The following is a 15,232-nucleotide window of genomic DNA, read 5'->3' on the forward strand; positions in this document are numbered from 1 at the left end:
GAATTGGCAGTTGTAAAGTGGTGGGAGTAGGAGGGAATGAAAGCTCGGACTAACAGGTAGAGCATAACACAGAATTTGTTGCTTTTTTAGCTTCCCAAGGGCATTTCACGGTCCAGTTTGTCCAAGGTTTAGCCAGAATTTCAGAGTTTTTCCTTTGTTGGACTTAGGGGGGGCTGTCAAAGGATTTGTTTCCCAGGCACGGACAGAGAGAGTGCCGCCCCTCCACTCCTTTCAGGTGGGGTCTGCACAGGCTGCTCCACTGCAGCACTCTCTCTTCAATAGCCCCTGTCCTTCAGGACAGCCCCCATCACCCCGCTGGGGCATACCCCTCCCTGGGTCTTTATAGCCAACCAGGAATGGTTAACACTTCTCTGCGCCTGCCACAGCTTTCTCATGAGGATTTGGGCACGGTATTATCTGTCTGAGGAGGAATACTGCTGCTTTCTTGAAGTGCAGCACCTGCTCCGTAGCATCTGCGTTCGTTGTTCTGTGGTAAGTATGAAGCATCTTCTCCTGCAGAGAAGGAGAGACCACACACTGCACCTGGGGTAAAGGCATCCACGCAAGTGAGTAGCCGTGTGGCTTGCACATTAGGGCAGAGCTGGGCTGTGACCTTTCAGAAAATGGGTTAATTGGCCCATGGCCCTGTAAAACCACACAAACACTGTAGGTTGGAAGTACCGGGGTGTGTTGGCACAGCAGCTGGTGGCTACCTAGTGACTAAAGGCAAACCTTCCTCACAGGGAGTATTTACAGGCTGCCTTATAAATGACTCCCGAGATTTAAGAACTCATACGACAGCTGTATGAGTTGGAGCTGAAAGATTTTCACATAGCGGTAGTGCTGATATGGTTGTTCACAGAGATAAAAATTGTATTTCTACATGGTGCCAGGACATAGTTTATTAAAGACTCACTCACCTCATTTCATGTAAGTAAGCCAGGCTGTGGGCACACAGACACCTCACTCGGGTAGAGTAAGGGGAGAACCTGCCTGACATCAGTGGTAGCTCATGGCCAAACTCCTACTCAGAAATAACTTTACAGTTACTTGCTTCTTTTTTTTTTTTTTTTCAGAGATAAGCACCCTGTCTTTGCTTATACAACCAGTTACCAGGCTGCAACCAACAAGCTGTAAGTTCACAGCCACCTTTGTCGCTTTGTGCCCGTTCCTGTTCCAGGATGGCTGGACCCTTTGCTGGAGGCTTTCGACACGTTGATAGCTACAAGGGCATCAATCAGTCTTGATGCAAGAGCACTGAACATCAAGGCCTGAGTACAGAAAGCCGCACTTCTCTGCCTATGCTCCGACCCTGCTGTACCAAACCCTTTCCTCCACCACCTGCTGAAATTTCCTTCACCACTCAGAAGTGAGTTAAAAAAAAGAAGATTGATTGTGTTTCTGATTTGAATGTGTTCTTCTCCCACTACAGCTTCTACCATGAATTCCTCTCATTTATTTCACTACTGGTTTGCAGATTATTTTTTTCTTTGAACAAACGCTGACTAGATTTTTTTCTCTGCTCCCTTAACACCTTGTATCTGTGGGCAGAAGTCTGCTGGTTCATGCATAAACCTCAGCAATGGCATCCATCGCAATAAGGAACTTCTACTGATGTGGAAAGGTCTGCTCCTGAAGATGTTGCTGGTGCAGGGGCCCATAGTTGCAAGGATTTATACTGTTCCTGCCTGCTCTGTCTGACCAAACTGCAGCTCCATCCAGCAGCACATTTTAAGCTCTAATAGTGTGGAAGAGTGTGGCCACAGTAATCTGCATCTCTGTGCCCTTGACCCTGATTGCTGAAATTAGCTTTACAGACAGTTAAGCTCAAAAGCCTCTCCACAGCTTCCGCCAGTACTGGCTGGACAAAGGAGTGCAGTGAGAGCATATCCCAGTGCATAGCTGTGAATCGCCTATTAGCTTTTAGTTACCTTCCAGGAGAAACTCATTAACTGCAAGGTCTGATGCTTAGCACCACTGGGAGAAATTGCCTTTTTAATGCCTTTCCTTAAAGTCCAGTGAAAGACGAAAGCTGTGTCCCACAATTCAGCTCCATTCAGAACAAGCGGGAACACGTACGAGCTGGGATGTAAAATACATCCATTTTGGCTAACTTTCTACAGCCTTTCTGCATTATTTCACCTCTGGTATTTAATCTTCTAAATGCTATTCATTGTCTTGATTGTCGATGGGTTGACTGGGTCACTGCTGTTGCAGGTGAATTAATGTTTTCTTCACTCTTGACCTGGCATTTAAAGTAGTTCGGCAACAGCCAGCTATAAAAGACTAAAATTGAGGTCTCCCTCTCTTTATCCTTCTTGTCTTACCTCTCATTTGTGGTGCCTGAAAAGTAATTTCAAGTTGTCGCCTTTGCCCATTGTGTTCAGGACTGCATGTGATCTTTTATTGGTCTAACTGCATTACCATGCAGGTTTGTAGTTTGGCTCATGGTATTACAGCGTTTGTCCAGTTGAAAATGTTGCATAGAAATAAGAGGAGTACCTTCTGACTCTAGGCTTGCAGTGAAAAGAAGTCTAATATTAATAAAATGAAAATGAAAACAATAAAATAAGCCTAATAAAAATATGATAAGAACAAGTCTAAAAATAAGTGAACTCTGACAGAGAACAGGAGACTATGACCTGGCAATAATTACAAATGTCCATGTGACTTGTGGCCCATACTTTGGTTACTGTAATCTTCTCTGAAACATTTTTCCTTGTTATTCTGGACTTTTCTGGTCATATTCATCTTACGTAACTGTGGAGATAAAAAAGCTAAATACCTTCCAGAGAATTGTAAATGTCTATTTTGTGTCAAATAAATTGCCAGTTGGGGTACTCTTCCTCCCCGCTGATGGTAGAGTGATACTGATATTGGGAGAGATTTATCCCACCCATCAGATACTGAAAAATAGTGATGATTCCCTGCCTGCCACTCATTTCCTATTGTGTTCCTTTTGAGGATTTGCCTCGCTAACAAGTCAACATGAAGCGAAGCTATATGTGCATGGAAGATTGTAAGACAGAGTGTTGTGATCATTAAAATTGGGAAGTCCTATTCACCAATATTTTCAGTGGTTTCAAGAAGGATGAGATTGGTGAGCAGCAAACATCAACAATATGGGGCAAGATGTTCTACTTCTGCTTTCCACACCCAGAATATAAGCCCTTAAGGTAATTGCTGTGCTGACATCTCGTCCTGGAGACACTATCAGGTGCTTACATTTTTTATCACTGGAGGTCCCTAAGATGTGACAGGCAGTTAGCTCTCTGCCTTGTGCCTCTGTTGCTGTGCAGCCCTTCTCCCATCTGCCCTGAGGGAGAACAGAACTGAATCCAGATCTTCACATCCCATGTGTATGTCTATCCCAGTGGCCCTGCTGGGGAAAGGAAGGTATAGTTTGCTGTGGTTTGAAGAAACGATGCCTGTGGCATCTGAGGAGTTGTTCAAAGCTTCTAGTTTGCGGTAGATGGTGAGATGCATGCAAATGCAGTTAGTAACTACTTTTTTTTTGACTGGCTGCTCTGAATATCTAATGATTTCTCCTTTACTTCTGCTGATCTGATGCCCTGCCCATTTTGGGATCTTCACTTTTGTTTTACACTTCACTAAGACCCACAGGACATGCTGATGCTAATGTAACTGTCATAGAAACTGTCTGTCAGACTCTCCTGATCTGCTGGATAGAGTTTTACATAGGAATAATACATGGCACCTCTGGGCAGGGACACCATGCACTGTTGGCTTTGGAGGATGAAGAGTCCTATTCCTTGCACTGAGGAAGGAACTCAGCCATGGCAACCCATTTAGCTTACAAAATAAAAGGCTAAAAGGCTTAACTCAGAGACAAGACTAAAACTACTTGTGTTTAAGTAGAATGCAGTGTCTCTGCAGCCCAAGGAAAGGTACCTGGCTCTGAAATGCTGACAGCATTTGAGACATGCTTTGACCCGTAGCATCCTCTATCAGCTAACTCAAGCAACTGCCTACTCACCCTGTGGCTGGTGTGGATCCTGTTCTTGGGAACTCAGGTAGGTTCATCTGCTAAAAATATAGACCTCTGCCATCTGGCCAAGCTCAGCCTTCCTAGCATCCTCAAGCTCCCTTTGGAGGTAGTCAAAATGGTCTGTGGAGTTTAGGGAGGCTACAGCAGGCTTCTACAACAGGTCAATGACTTGCATGTATTAAGTGCCTGTTTTTCCTTCACTAACTCTTTTAAAGGAGCCTACGCTGACTGGCTCTGCAGCTGGCTCTGTGTTGTAGTCACACATGCTGAGAGCTGTGGGTCTCACACTGACCTGGCAGGTATGATCCTGCTGCCGCTGTTGTGAATTCTGCTGGGAGCCTAAAAACGAGGTGTGGCAATGTTCAGGCTCCTTTGTATGTTTTCTGCCCAGTAGCTTTTCATGGAGAGGTGGTGTCTGTTTAGAAATCCTGTAAATCACCATATTTAAGACCTACTGAGCAGTTTTAAGTGGTGGTTGTCTTCATTTCCCATATTGAGACATGATAGTTATGTGTGAAATACATACTGTGATTACAAATACAGTACATTGCTGCAAACTTGGGTTCATACAGATAAGACATCAGTGCTTCAAGTGGGTCTTCTAAGAAGATACTCGTGATTACACTAGAGACTAGGTGCCAATTTAAAAATGAACCAATTATTAGCAGATTTAAAAATATATAAGCTGCACTTAGTGAGAAAGGTAATGATGAGAGTGAAAATGAACACAATCTGCTCTAATTATGTAAGAATGCCTTTGAAAGATTATGTGCTACTTGATTAGTAGGCTGGGAAGAACTTGAGATAGTCACAGCAACTTTAAATATAGACTAGAGCCTTAAGTTTGAGTATGCAAGGCATGAAGAGGGAGCTTTGGCACGGGCCACGTGAAAGCTGAGAACATCCAGATCTGTCAGAAAAAAGAAGAAGAAATAAAAGTGCCAACAAGAAAAATACTCGGCACTGTATCTAAACCTCTGGGCTAGTATTTAAAGTTAAACCATTTAGTTCATTCTTCTCTTTCTCTTCTTTCTACTTTCCTAATTAGTATTAAATCACATGGTGTAATAAGCCATGCTTTTAAAGGTATGGCCTTTAAGGTGTTCGGGCTCTTTGTTCGTAAACAGCAGAAGTGTGGTTTGTTGGGGAGGGTCAGAAGCTTCAGCCTCTGACAACCGCAGACTCTAATCTATGGCATATTGAAATCAGATGTTCAGACACTGGTTGGATTTACAGTTAACGTCCAGGCACATTCCACAGCTCAGGCGTGTTTATTGGTACCCCCTGTTCAGTGTTAAGTCCTTTTTTTTTTTCACAAGTCTTTGTGTGTGTCTACATATATATTCTGTCAGATGATATCAAAAGTAAATGTAACATAGTTTGCCTCTTCTAAAGTTACTAGGGACTAGCTCTGTCAATCAAAAAGTGTTTCTTGGCTAGTTGGTCTAGAAAACAAGCTGCCTTCAAATAGCTGATAGGTTGAGGAAAGTTACTTTCTCTGTTTTACAGAATATTTGAATTTACTATTTCATTTTTGAAACGCTGAAAGTATGCAGGATGTTGTGTAAAGAAGCTGAACTGTGAACAAGTTGCCTGGTCTAGAACTGTTCACGGAATGAGCTACCACAGTGGCAGGAACAGACCCTTGTATTGAAGGGACACCCTGACAGTACGAGCAAGAGGGAGCCATAAACCCAACCCTGTTCGTAGTCCCAATCTAGCAACCTCAATGGCTGAATCCCAGAAATGTGAGGGTAGCCAGGCAAAGATCATGTTACATTTGCTCTGTTTCTATATCCTTTCCCTGGATTCCCCTACCAGCCAGTAGGGCTTCAGTTGGGTTAGGTGAACTCTTGTCCTGGTCCACTAATGAATTCTTGTGATCCTACCGGCTCTTCCATGATCTCCTGTAAGATCCTCAGAACAAAAATGAGGGAAATGTCTGTGCCTGTAGAGAGAAAGTCAGGGTATGCAGGAGTTAGGGCGTTTATCATGTGTGCTGATTAATGACATTTATAGCTCTGTGTCCCTATTTTGAAGAAGGGAAGTCTTCCAGCTGTCATGGATGAAATCCAAGACGAAGGAGATGAGCTGGGAGAGAGCAGGAAGGGGCTCCCTGTCAGTGTGGAAGTGCAGATACAGGCCTGAGGACCAGGGCTGAGGGGGTTCCAGTTAAAGACAGACATGTTTTGAGTTTTCTGTTGGCAGAGAGTAAAATAAACCCCAGGATCTCCAAGATGCACAGCCCAAGGGGAACATTTGGGCACTGACATGTAACATTTAATAATTAGGATCAATGGCACTTAAATGTTTCACCCTTTTCCTGCTGGACATGTATGTGATTTGAGGTGAAGAAGATTAGCCATTGCATGAGAAATCCCAAGATTTCTGTTTCAGAACATGCTGGGGAAGGGAATAGTCTAAGGCAGGTTCATGGCAGACACACACCTGTCTTCCCTCGGGCAGAGGGGAACCATTTTGAATCTGCATTTCCCAAATCACCTGTAAGTATGGGACAGGTTTGCCCAAGTTTTCCTTGAGAGGATGGGCTTTGGTGGGACAGGCCAGCAGAGCGTGCATCACAACCCTGCCAACCTGCTTAGGCACCTAACTCCTGAATGAGGCATGGCTTAAGACTTTGCTCTTCTGTCTGCATATTTTAGCACAGGACTCCCACGCAGCATGTTGGCTTTTGTGAACCCACTGCCTGGAGGGCAGTGCCAAGGCAGTTAGGCCAATGAAAGGGAAGATTTCTACAGTTCTGGTCCTCCTCCTACCTCCAGTGATTGCGTGGGGAGGCTATTTAGGGAGATCATCCAGCAAAAAACAAGCAACCCTCTCCTCCGCCCCCCTGGTTACCCACAGCTATTTGTTTTGTTGTGTTTTTCCTGGGGTTGGTTTCCAGCCAGCCTGCCTCCCTCACCGGGGGCGTCGCACCATGACGTGAGGGCAGGCGCTGGTACAAAGCGTGAAACCTGGGAGCTGATGGAGGGGGGCTGTCACAGCAGGCTTGGGTACTCTGGGCTACGCTAACTCTCAGCATGCCCAAATATGAATACAAAAGGCATTGGAATCAGTAAATAATCTGCATACTGTATATCATGTCGTGTTTGGCAGTGAGGATAAGGCCGGTGTTGTGGATAGCCTTACACACTTAAACCTGATCAGGATCCTCATGCTCATCTGGCAGCACCGTGTTGCAGAAATGACCCCTCTGACTTCAGTGGAAATACTTGTATCATTCATCTGAAGGAAAGGCTCCGAGCAGGGGGAAACCCCACGGCAGCACGAGGCTGGCAGGGTCTGCTCCTGGTTCAGCCCAGCCCGCTCTGCCGAGGGTTTCTTTCAGCTGTATTGATTTAATGGAAACAAATAGCCATTTCTTCTTGTTCATGTATATAGCAAGTTCTAGCAGTGCCTTGGGCAAAGAGAAGATGATGTGGGGATTATGGCTATCTAGGCCACAGAGCAGTGTGCTTTCTGGGAAGGGCTGCAGGCTGGCAGAACTACTTCTCTGTATCATAGAACCATTTAGGTTGGAAAAGTCCTTTAAGATCATTGAGTGCAATTGTAAACCTAACACTGCCAAGTCCACCACTAAGCCACGTATGACGGTTCTGTCTTGCTCCCCAGACACTGATTCCTGACATGCTGAGAACCTCGGGGCCAAGTAAGTCATTCCCACAACAAGGATCTGTTCATCCTCTTCAGCCAGGGAGGAGTGTCTGCTCAGGCAGATGGAGCATTAACATCAGCGTTGAAAACTGTTGAGGGAAGAGCATGCAGGTGAGTCAGTGGCTCTTTAAAGCAATGCATTGTGCTTTTCAGACCTCCTAGTTCCAAACTTTTCTATCCAGCAAATGATCCTGGATTTCAGTAGTCTGTATTTAAATGCGAGGGCTATTTTGTTCCTATTCACTTTCTTTTAAATGCGTACGAGCCCGAGAAGCTGTGGGGACTGTAGGTATATAGGACAGCAACAGCTGTACTGAACTTATGAAGGTAACTGTGTAGACAGGGCTCCATACCCCGGAGAGCATCTTGAGAGATGCTGAAATCTGCATGCAGACTTCTGCAAGTGGCTCTTTCTTTCTTTTTCTTTACCCCACATTGGGCATGGAGACACCAATGAGCCAAAAGAAATTCCTGTAAAATCCCATTGAGTCCCAAGGGCTGCAGACAGCTCTGCTCTTAGCTCAGCGCCATGTCAGAAGAACTAAAAGAGGCAAACCAGCCCACAGAGCCCACTGCATAAACAGCCTTAACCAAATCCTGCAGCCCAGCTTAGCCCTTTTAAAATATTTTGGGGGTGATGTCAGCACCTGGGTTGCCAATGCACTTGTTGCTCTCCTCCCTCAGCCTTCTTTAGTTCCCACACAGGGACGGGGCATCCAGACCGAGTAGGGGATAGGCAGAAGCTTGGAGGGAAATAATATCTGCAGTGACCCAGAGTCCAGAGGCAGAACCACTGGGCTCCATTTACCTCCTCAAGGTAAAAAAACTTGGCTTACTTATTAGGTCAGATTTTCTCTTGTCCAAGGGCATAGGAGGCTGGCAAAACAACTCGGGAATGTAGGAATTTGTTAACTGCATGCACTGGGCTTTTAATATTTAATCTGCAAACTAAAGCAGTTTCTACTTAAACTCTCTGCCTTCATGCTGGTATGGTCCCACGGCTTCTCTTGTTTGCACCATAGGTGTTGCAGTCTAATCTGGCTTCTCTGCTGAGATTTCAGTTGTGTGGCTCAAATTCTTTGTCTACAGTTTATGCCTCATTTGTTTAAAGGTTTTTGTTCTGTTGACATGGCATACAAATGGATTAGTGCATGATATTCATGATAAAGTATTCTCATTTCTCTGCATGAGTATCAAAAATATATAAAATTCAAAACTTGCTGTGGTAAAGTAAATAAAAACAATAACTAACAGAAAAGTTTTCAAATACAACTTGAATGAGATTTCTGGAGTAAGAGTTCCATAGCAGCTTGAAAGCGCAGGAAAGTCAGGAGAGTTTGATAAAATGCTATTTTATCTGTAGGATTAACTCACGAAACTTATTAAGTTCTTCAGAGATGAAAATGTCTCACCTTAGGTTTTCCTTGTACTTTTATGGTAAGATAAATAATTCAGATTTATTATTTGTTCTTTATAAAGGAATAGTTTGGACCTAGTTCTTTTAAAAAATTAAAACATGCAAGCAGAGGAATTTAAAGAACTTTAAACAGCAGTATATTTACAATGTATATCTATTGAAAGCGATAAATGGTGCTTGGACATTATTTATTTGAAAATGCTTGTACAAAGCAGTGCTAATTTCCAAGGACTGCTCACCCCCGCACAGCATATTTTGGGGTGGCACTGAGAGCTCTCCTTGTCAAATGCTGGAAATCAAAGAAGGTGATAAGCTGCCAGAGATACCTTTTACTTTTTAGCATCCCCAGTGCTTACTAACTTCTAGCCACTGAAACAACATTTATTTACACCAATATAAATAGCTCAGCTGAACCTGCCACATTCATGCATCTGTTCTTCACATATTTTTCTTTTTCCTTGAAAGAGCCTGTGACCTGAAGGTTGAGCTCAGGGACGGTCCCAGCAAGTCACTGAAGTTTTCCCCTTGCTCTACCTGCTGACCTCTACTCTCCCCTGATTACTCCCGAAAAATGGAGCGATCCACACAAGAACTTTTCCTCAACTTCATGATTGTCCTGATTACTGTATTGCTCATGTGGCTCCTTGTGAAGTCTTACCAAGAGTAGAAGACAATCAGAAACTCTGGGAGGTGGTTTAGGTCTGTGTCTCTGCAGACACAAGTAACACCCCCAGTACGCCGTCGTGATTAGTTTTCAGTCAATTGAGGATGTCGTGAATTTTTTTTTACTCTCTCATATCTGTGCTAATGTCTGTGATGGGTCTATGATGGTGTAATTATTTTATTCTGCAGTGATCCAGCTGTAAAATGTAAAATGCAAGATCCTTAGGAACTCTTTGATGTGGCTGACTCCTCCGGTAGTTACTGTGAATGCTGTAGCCCCCTGCCTGCCATGCTGGCTAGTTTGGTGTCAGTGTTAGGTGCTCAAGGGTATAAAACCCCACTGTGCAATGTAACCATATGAGTTAACCAGCGTAAGAGGCACAAACTCCCTTAGCAGAAGCGAATGTGAAACTTCTGCTTTCACTTGCTCATTTCACTTAAATAAAGAACATGTAAACCCATTTTTTGTAGCGTTTCTTATCCCTTTCCTGGTCTGACTACTGTTCACTGAGAGACCTGCCGATAACCGTGGTGCAATGTGCTGAGCGAGACTGGAGGTTTGCTTGTTCCTCCCACCTGGACTTTTATTTGTACTTAAAAAAAAAATTGCTGTAGAGGGTTAAGAGATGCATATCCACATGAACAAGCTGTTCAGGTCACTTTTCTGTCCAGGGTGACTCGCACTGTTCATGCTATGGACATGGACTTCAAAGAAAACCCCTGTCCCACCGAGTCAATTACTGCATTTTCTGAAGCTGGATTTCAGGCAGGGATTCCCAGGCCCCTATTTTTGGCCAAGATATGCTTGGAGTGGTGCCCAGAGGAACGAGCCTGGGTCAGTTGGAGGCGTAGGCACTCGCTGGCGCCGCAGCCCTGCCGCCAGCCTGGCCCGGGGAGGCAGTCCCTCGGGGTCCCCTGCGGCACCTCCACGCTCAGCCTTGGTAGGACGAGGCGCGAGTGTGTCTGGGTCGTTGTGATGGTGTCGTCGCCTGCTAAAAAATCTTGAGCCAGTTTGAAGAGCCCACAGTCCCTGGGTTTGTGGAATCAGTAATTAAACTCCTCCTAGGCATTGCCCATCTGTTCTTTTAACGGCTTCAGGGAATCAGTATCTTCTACAAAATACAGCTATCTGTAGGAAGGCAGTCAGATGTGTGCCACGCTGCCGATACAGGTCTCCTTCCCCTCCAGGAGCCTGCGAGGAGTGGGCAGCACCATGAGGCTGTGCTGAGTTCCCCAAGGCTGCTCTCTGGAGCGTTTAGGTGGAGTGGTGCTGGCCGTGACAGCTGGGACTCGGGCCTGGGCTTTAAGGAAAGACAGCAGACATTGCGGTAGCACCACTTCTTAAGTGTGCGTGTTGCTTAAAGATTGCTAATAAATGACTCATTGCCCTGTGTCACTGGTGCCGGCCGTCCGGGTTTGCAGCCACCCCCGCCGCGGCTGGTGCCAGTCATCCTCCCAGTCCAGCGATCCCCACTCCAGTGCAATGATAAAAAATCACCTCCTGTTTACTTTTGGCTGTGGCTGAGAAAAACACCTTCCAGCATTTCCAGGGATGGCAGATCTTCTGCGAAAAAACTGAAACATTGAAATAAACTTCCGCCAGCGGTGGACGCAGCCTTTCTCTGCAGCCCACCTTGCACCACATGCTGCTATATTTTCACCAGTTTACATGGTCAGTTTGTGTTCATAAGGTTGGCTGAGACGTGCACCAGTGGCTGGAGAAGGACATGGAAAAATCTATTTTTAAATACAGTGAATACTTGATAATTCAGTATGAAAGATTCTCATCTTTCACCGGCTGTGACTCCCTACCCCATCTGAACATGGTGTCTTCGTCCAGCATTATCAGACCTTCCCTGTGGCTTAAAAATAGATTTTCAGAATCTCTCGTGCATCACAGCTTGCACAGGGGACCTCACCGCTGTGCACCGGTCCCACCTGGCAGGGCTGAGGCTTTTCTGCCAGCCCCAGAGCACAAGGCCATTGCCCAGGGAGAGAAATGTCATCAGCAAACAGGCACGTTTGGGCTCACTTCAGGCTAGCAATGGAAAAAATAGAGGTGTGAGCTTCACTTTCCAACCAGAAGTGGTTCAGGAACAGCTCAAGGTGATCCTAGCAATTTTCAGATAGGAAGAGAAACTTCACTGGAGAGTTTGAGCCATCCACAACTTTTAGCCATTCAGTCTTCTTGAAAGTAGAGATGCGTCTAACTTTGACAATATGGTTCAGGTAAGGCACCCCAAACAAGTTGCTAGAAGTGAGAATACCAGTCTAAGCAGTTCTCTTTTCAGACTTTTATAATTTTTAAGCAGACTTTGAAAGAGATAATTTATTTGCCTAAACCGTTTGCCTAAATCTGAAGAAAAATGCAATTCAACAGTTAGTGCCAGATGCCGTGAAGAGCCAGCGCTGTGCCGGTGGACTGGCACATTAGTGCCAAAGAGCATCAGCCAAATACACACATACAGACAAAATTGCCCAGTTTGAAAGACCTTAATGTACATGTTTGGTGTGACCCTTGAGTCTCAAACTCTTTCCATTGTCTTCCTGCTTGACAAAGAGGCCCTGGAGGAGAGGTGGCTCTCCGGTGAAGTATGTTACCAGCATTTTCCAGCCCTTTGCAGTATAAGGGAGATCGAGAACACCAGAGGACTTCTGGGCTAGCAGTGATTTGTCTTAAGTTTAAGTAAAATTATTTCAGGCAAAAATTTCATTGAAACTATACTTCAGAGCAAGTAGCTACTCTAACTCCTCCAGCCTTCCTGGGCAAACTGTCCCAGCGCTTGAACATCCTTACAGTAAAAATGCTTTTCCTTATGTTTAAATGTAATTCCTGCATTTCAGTTTGTGCCCGTTACCTCTTGTCTTGTCATTGGGCACCACTGGGTAGTCTCTGGCTGTGTCTACTTCATTCCCTCCCATCAGGTATTTACATAAACTGATAAGATCTCCCTGAGCCTTCTCTTCTACAGGCTGATCAGTCCCACCTCTCTCAACCTTTTCTCATATGTCAGATGTTCCAGTTCCTTCATCACCTTCATGGCCCTTTGCTGGACTTTGTCCCAGTATGTCCACATCTCTCTTGTACTGGGCAGCCCAGCACTGGACACAGCATTCCAGATGTGTCTCACCAGTGCTGAACAGAGGGGAAGGATCACCTCCCTCGATCTGTTGGCAATGCTCTGCCTGATGCAGCTCAGGAGACTGTTTGGCTTCTGCTGCAGGATCCCATTGCTGGATCATGGTCAGCTTAGTGTCCGTGATGAGCCCCAGGTCCTCTGCAGAGCTGCTTTCCAGCTGGTTGGCCCCAGCCTGTCCTGGTGCCTGGGTTGTTCCTCCCCAGGGGCAGAACTTGGCATTTCCTCCTGTTGAACTTCATAAGGTTCCTGTTGGCCCATTTGTCCAGTCTGTTGAGCAAGACAACACTCTAGTGTATCAGCTACTCCTTTCAATTCTATATCTTTACTTTACATCTTTCTGTACATACATTTACATACTTTACATCATTTTAATTAACCCATACCTATTTTAAGCTGCAGACTTCTGCCCCTTCTTTGTGGGCCCTAACACATTTTGAATGATGTTTCATGAAAAGTATTTATTATGTAAGCTCTCTTTTATATCTGCAAGCTTTTACTAAAATATACATATATTTACACATATATGTGTATGTATACAACATTTGACTGATACAAGTTTTACACGTAGTGTGCACAGGACATGAATGCAGCACAGCACCTGCTCGTGGATAGGATTGCCAAGGTGACACTATACTTACTCTGTTTCCCTTCCCATCCCACCTACTTTGTTAAAGGCACTCTGTGTAGCACCTCGGGAACTGGCAATGACAAGAAAAACAGTGGTTGCTTGTGACTTTGACCTGACCTGAACAAGGCAATTTTCATTCTGGCATCTAACTATAGATGAATTAGCCTCACCCAGAACCAGAAGTTCAGCGGTGGCCTTTCCGTTCACTTTACTGGGCTTGGGATCAGACCTTAGCTACCTAATTTTAGATGGTCAGATTTCAAAAGTTTGGCTCTAGGCCTGGTAATTCAGAATTGCTAAGCACTCAGCACTTCACTCAACAGAAACTAGAGACACAGGATGTTTAACATGCTCTGGGGAAAAATCAGACCACTAGTTTGTGTGCCTGGATACCAACCTAGAAACCAAATTTTAGGCACCAAGGTTTGAAACTTTGGTCGAATATTAGAAAATTGTTCAAAGGGGTTTGTCAAAATGCTTCTATTAATTGGAAGTATTTTCAGCTGAAACAGGTTTCTCTATTTTTTGCAAGAAGAGCGTTTTTTCTCGATGAAAACTAAAAATTGTGAAAGGCAAACACCATGCTTGAAAAACAACTGTGTCCATTTTGCTTTTGAATAATGTCATTGCTGCAGACTGTGGGGCTTGTGCCCCCTTTCTCCTTCATTGCCCAGGCTTCAGGTCAGCCATGTTCTCTGTCCTGTGTGACATAACCAACCATTCTCACGAGGCATCACCTCCAAGTCACAAGGTAGGAAACTGCCATGCAATGAGAGATAGAGGAGAACGGAAAAAAGGGTGATGACACTGAGGAACCACATGTGCTACGTTTCTAAGTGGGTTGATTACAAACCATTTCTTGTTGACATTTTGTTTTTCTAAAGTTTCACTCAAAATTCAGTTTTCTGTAGAATAGTTTACACACTGTAAGCTCTGTGTGTGTTGTGTGTGTGTATGTGCTCAGTAGATCACACAGAGAGAAGTGAAGAAAGTGGAAAGGCAAACCCCAAGATTCTCAGCCTTATCAAGACAGCATTCCTGTGTATGCATATAAGTTTTCTCTGGACCAAACCAGGAAGATATTAAGCGTAAATAACTTCCTTGCTACGTAGCAAGTCCAGCACGGTTCTATTTATACAACTGCATTTGGAAGTGTCCCAAAGGCAATAGACGCCCTTGCAATTCAAGAAGAACTTTGCACAGTAATTATCTATATTTTCCTGCTGCAGTGAGCTAGGAGGGATCAAGAAGACTGACAGCTGCTGACACCTTGGGGTGCCATTGTGGGGGCCTCTAAATCATTCTTCACCTACACAGCTGAGCCGGTTTGCCCCTTGTGCATAGGGTTTACCCACAGATTAGCATCTCCCAGGTCTGAGCTGGAAAAGCCTTTGGCACATTCCCCAGGGCCGTATACAGCTGGTGCTCAAGCCAATCAACTCTGACCTCTTAGCTTAACAGTTCAGCTGTCAGCTTCTAAAGAGAGATGACAGCATTTTCAAGCAGGCTCCATTATGCTTATCAGCTAATGCTAATCTCTACTCGCACAGGACTGATCCGTGTGAGAGTACAGAGAAGCATAAATTAATGTGAAATGAATGGAGACGGTCAGTTTGTGCCGGTGTGCGTGCTGTATTGTACTCGTACTTGCCAGTTCTTCACTGTAGCATGTGGATGAGGGAGATGAGTAATAATTTGGT

General features: G+C 44.8%; 1 protein-coding gene across 1 annotated transcript; it reads left to right on the forward strand.

Moving 5' to 3' along the window:
* Positions 1-9,672: 9,672 nt before the first annotated feature.
* Positions 9,673-9,768, forward strand: SLN (sarcolipin). The gene has a single exon (XM_009890908.1). It carries the CDS (start codon positions 9,673-9,675, stop codon positions 9,766-9,768), a length of 96 nt encoding a protein of 31 aa, XP_009889210.1.
* The last annotated feature ends 5,464 nt before the right edge of the window (positions 9,769-15,232 follow it).

The sequence above is a fragment of the Charadrius vociferus genome, unplaced genomic scaffold, assembly GCF_000708025.1.
Source record: "Charadrius vociferus isolate BGI_N301 unplaced genomic scaffold, ASM70802v2 scaffold118, whole genome shotgun sequence".
Taxonomy (NCBI): domain Eukaryota; kingdom Metazoa; phylum Chordata; class Aves; order Charadriiformes; family Charadriidae; genus Charadrius; species Charadrius vociferus.